At 60.6% G+C, this 4,452-nt stretch overlaps 1 protein-coding gene across 2 annotated transcripts in view; it reads right to left on the bottom strand.

Annotated features, from left to right (window-relative positions):
* Positions 1-3,880, bottom strand: part of LOC113976177 — a 4,388-nt gene extending 508 nt beyond the window's left edge. The window contains exons 1-6 of one of the 2 annotated variants that reach the window (XM_027701118.1): positions 3,696-3,880; positions 3,089-3,376; positions 2,540-2,662; positions 2,231-2,323; positions 2,037-2,141; positions 911-1,097 (exon numbers count right to left, since the gene is read on the bottom strand). In XM_027701118.1, the coding sequence (XP_027556919.1) occupies positions 911-1,097; positions 2,037-2,141; positions 2,231-2,323; positions 2,540-2,662; positions 3,089-3,376; positions 3,696-3,843 (944 nt within the window). In that variant the 5' untranslated portion in view covers positions 3,844-3,880. The remainder of the gene's footprint in view (positions 1-910; positions 1,098-2,036; positions 2,142-2,230; positions 2,324-2,539; positions 2,663-3,088; positions 3,377-3,695) is intronic. The other variant, XM_027701119.1, reaches the window with a different exon arrangement.
* Positions 3,881-4,452: the final 572 nt, after the last annotated feature.

The following is a 4,452-nucleotide window of genomic DNA, read 5'->3' as shown; positions in this document are numbered from 1 at the left end:
TGTGGGCACCCCATGGGATATGGGCACCATGTGGGATGTGGGCACTCCATGGGATGTGGGCACCCCTGGGATGTGGGCACTCTGTGGGATGTGGACACTCTGTGGGATGTGGGCACCTTGTGGGATGTGGGCATTCCATGGGATGTGGGCATCCCATGGGATGTGGGCACCCCGTGGGATGTGGGCACCTTGTGGGATGTGGGCACCCTGTAGGATGTGGGCATCCCGTGGGATGTGGGTACCCTGTTGGATGTGAGCACCCCTGGGATGTGGACACTCTGTGGGATGTGGGCATCCTTGGGATGTGGGCACTCCTGGGATGTGGACACCCTGTGGGATGTGGGCACCCCTGGGATGTGGACACCCTGTGGGATGTGGTCACTCCATGGGATGTGGGCACCCCGGGGGATGTTGACAGCCCTGGGATGTGGGCATCCTGTGGGATGTGGGCACCCCTGGAATATGGGCATTCCATGGGATGTGGGCACCCTGTGGGATGTGGGCACCCCGTGGGATGTGGACAGCCTGTGGGATGTAGGCACCCCTGGGATATGGGCATTCCATGGGATGTGGGCACCCTGTGGGATGTGGGCACCCCTGGGATGTGGACAGCCTGTGGGATGTAGGCACCCCTGGGATATGGGCATTCCATGGGATGTGGGCACCCTCTGGGATGTGGGCACCCTGTGGGATGTGGGCACCCAGGTGCACAGGGGAGCTGTGGGCACGGAGAGCTCCGGGCAGAACACGGGGCATCATCTCCCAACACAAATCTGAGTTTGGGCAGTGACCAACTGGGCACCCAGAGCTGCACAGCTCGAGACACCCCACGGCTGGCACAGCCACCCGAGACTTGTTTGGCAACCCCTGCCCCCCACAGCACATCCTTTGCCCCCCACCCCTCACTCACCCTTGGATGTCCTTTGCCCAGGCAGGGACCACCAGGCAGAGGAAGAGCACGGTGAGGACCCCGGCCACGGCCACCAGGCAGTTGCTGAGAAGGATCTTCCTGGTGACCTCAGCATCCACTGCTCCTCTGTGTGCCCTGCCAGCCACAGCCTTTGGCTTGGTCCTGCCCAGTCTCCTCTTCTCCACACCTGGAGGAACAACTGTGCCCGTCAGTGTGTCCTGCTCACCCCTGGCAATCCCATGGGAGGGCTGACACTGCCAGGAAATGTCCTTTCCCACTTTGTTGCTGTCTCTGAAGGAGGGAATATCCTGGGGTGGCAACGTTTCCGTGGCTGCAGTGGAAGCCAAGGGAGCTCCCAAAGGCCTTGCAAGTCCGTGGTCTCAGAGCCTCTCTCTCTCCTCTCAGTCTTGCTCACACTCTGCAGTGGCCACAATCCAGTTCTCCCAGTGTCTGCCCTCACTCCCTGTTCCTGGGCATCCCTCACATTTGCCCACAATCTCTCCTGTGCTCTCCTACCTTCCCTTTCCAGGCTTGGCTGGTGCTGCCTGGGTGGAGATCTCCGACCCTGGGGGACACGCTGTGCCCCTGGACAGGACTCAGGGGCCAGACAGAGAGCACGTGGTTTCCCTTTCTCCAGCACAAGCAGTGCTTGCCTGCCCCCAGTTTTCTGGCCTTGTTTCTCCAGGCTGTGGCCCCTGGCAGGGCTGCTCCCTGCTTGGATAATTTGGGAAACATTCCCCTAACTTGGCATGGGGGCTGCTGGCACTGCCAAGGGTCAGGGAAAGGTAAAGCCTCAGCATGGCTCAGGCACAGAGGCTGCAGGAGGATCATACAGGGTCCCCCTGCACTCCCTCAGATCCCAGGAGGGATCCCTTCTGTCGTGCCAAGGCCTCCAGGGCCTCCTGGCACGCTCTGGGATGCAGGTGCTGCAGGAGGGATGTTCCAGGATCCAGAGTCACATTTCCCATCATCTGCTGAGTGGGGTCCCAAAAGGGCAAAGCTGTGAAATCCCTGGGAACAGGGTGTGGGGGGCAGGGAGCATCTCCCACATCCCCAGAGGGTTGGAGTGTGTGTCCCTGGCACGGCCACACCCTCCCCCCTCGGGTGGCCAAGGGGCAGTGATTACCTGACCCTCCTGTTGGCTGAGCAGCCCTTGGCTTTTCCCCAGGGAATGGCACCTCCTGATGGCCTTCCTGAGGTGCCTGCTCATCCAGAGGCTCAAACTCCACAACTTCAGAGAGAAAAGTGCATGGGTTCAGTTCCAAGTTCCCGTTCCTCAACGGGATCCCAAGCCCAGCTCCCAGCTCCACCCCTACCCACCATCAGGCATCTCCTTCAGGGCACCCAGGACCTCAGTCAGCGTTTCCTCCAACTGCCAGTAAATGTCTCCAGGTTCAGTTCCGTTCTTTGGACCTTAATGGAAAGAATAAAAAATTTCTGCAACAGCAAACAGTGGAAGCAACACCTGGGCTGTGCTGTCAGTCAGGACTGAGACACTGGGAAAGCTCCCCCCGTGCCCACAGCTGACCCCAGAGCCCCACAGGGAGCTGTTGTCACACCCTGGGGCACCCCCTGTGCTGCCTGAACCCCAGAACAAGGAGGAGGACAGGCAGGGCTGGGTTCTCTCACCTGCAGGAGATGCCTCGCTCACATTTGGGCCTTGAGCTGGCAGTTCCCAGAGGGAGGACATATCCATGTGACCTCCAGGAGAGCCAGATCCAGAACCTTCATCTCCATTGCCTCCAGACACGTCTGTGAACAGAACAGAGATGCTCAGCTGGAATATTTCCATGTAGTTCCCCGGATCTGATGGCAGTGACTGTTGTTCAGACAGGGAATGGCTCCATGGCACTGCCTGTCCTGTTGTTTAGACATGGAATGGCTCCATGGCACTGCCTGTCCTGTTGTTCAGACAGGGAATGGTTCCATGGCACTGCCTGTCCCTCCCCCTCTGGAGCCCCGGGTGTGGGTCAGGACTGACCAGTGACCCCTGTGGTGTTGGGGGAGCTCCAGTGCAGGGTCCAGCTGAGAAGCTGGGAAAGCTCCCTCTGTGTCCACAGCTGACCCCAGAGCCCCACGGGGAGCTGTTGTCACACCCTGGGGCACCCCCTGTGCTGCCTGAACCCCAGAACAAGGAGGGGATGGTGGAGCAGGACAGGCAGGACTGGGTTCTCTCACCTGCAGATGCCTCGCTCACAGTTGGGCTCTGAGCTGGCAGTTCCCAGAGGGAGGACGTATCCATGTGACCTCCAGGAGAGCCAGACCCAGAACCTTCATCTCCATTGCCTCCAGACACGTTTGGGATCAGAACAGAGATGCTCCACTGAACTATTTCCTGGTAGTTCCCCGGATCTGACTGTTGTTTGGACATGGAATGGCTCCGTGGCACTGTCTGTCCCTCCCTCTCTGGAGCACCGTGTGGGAAGGTGCCTGAGCCATCGTGATCCAAACTGAACAGTGCAGGAGCTGTCAGGAGAAAGAGTTTCTGGAGCTCACACCAGCCCTGAACTCAACCCCAACCCCGCTGGTGTTGCAGTGACCCTTGGAATCAGCTCGGGGTCAGGGAATCTGGGAGAGCATATTCCGTGTATCCCAGTGCCCTGGGGCCACCCCTGAACCAGACCCATTCCCTCTCTGCTCTGCTGCATGACTGCCCAAAAAATGATGGTTAAAGTACATATCAACAGAAGATTGGGACCAAAACGCTCAGTCAAGGGACGACCTGTGGGACCTGACAGGACCTGTGGGGTCTGTGCTGGGTACAGGCCCTTCCCTGCCCACCTACCTGCTCCCAAGGGCCCTGACTTGTCCACCCGGCCCCTGGAGGTGGCACGGGCATACAGGGCCACCAGCACTGCCAGGGCTGCAAAGGCTGCCAGGGCTTTCAGCCCCACCAGGAGGACGCGGCCGGAGGGGGCCCGTCGGCCCTGCATCGTCACTGCTGCCACTGCAGGTGCCACCAAAGTGCCACTGCAGGTGCCACCAAAGCCTCTGGTGCTGCTGCTGCAGCGGTGCCACTGCTGGAGTGGTGCCCACAGCACCTTCCCCAGGCTGGAAACCACGGTCTGGCTTTGTGACCTCTCGGGGGGTTCCACAGCCAACGTTCCGCCGCCTCCAGGGGAGCCCCCAACGTTCCACGGGCACAGCCCTGCCCAGCACAGCCCAGGATCTCTGGGGAGCTGCTCCAGGAAACTCTGCACGGAGCTCCCGGGACTCCACCTCTGCCCAGGGCAAACCCTGGAGGTGTTGGGTGGCTGCCAGCACGGCCCCAGCCCTGGGAGATGGTGCAGGGCCTTGATTTGGAGCCGTGGGAGGACACTGAGGGCACTTGGTGTGTTCAGCTGGAGAAGAGGAGACTGAGGGGAGACCTCCCTGCAGTTCCAATGCCTGGGCAGGGGCAGAGGAGGGGCAGGGACTGAGCTCTGCTCTGGGGGGAACAGGGACAGCACCCAGGGAATGGCTGGAGCTGTGTCAGGGCAGGCTCAGGTTGGTTCTCAGCCAAAGGTTCTTCCCCCAGAGGGTGGTTGGGCACTGCCCAGGCT

The sequence above is a fragment of the Neopelma chrysocephalum genome, unplaced genomic scaffold (genome assembly GCF_003984885.1).
Source record: "Neopelma chrysocephalum unplaced genomic scaffold, ASM398488v2 Primary Assembly neopelma1_148, whole genome shotgun sequence".
Taxonomy (NCBI): Eukaryota; Metazoa; Chordata; class Aves; order Passeriformes; family Pipridae; genus Neopelma; species Neopelma chrysocephalum.
Note: the sequence above shows the minus strand (reverse complement) of the source record. Positions and strands in the feature narration are given on the sequence as shown.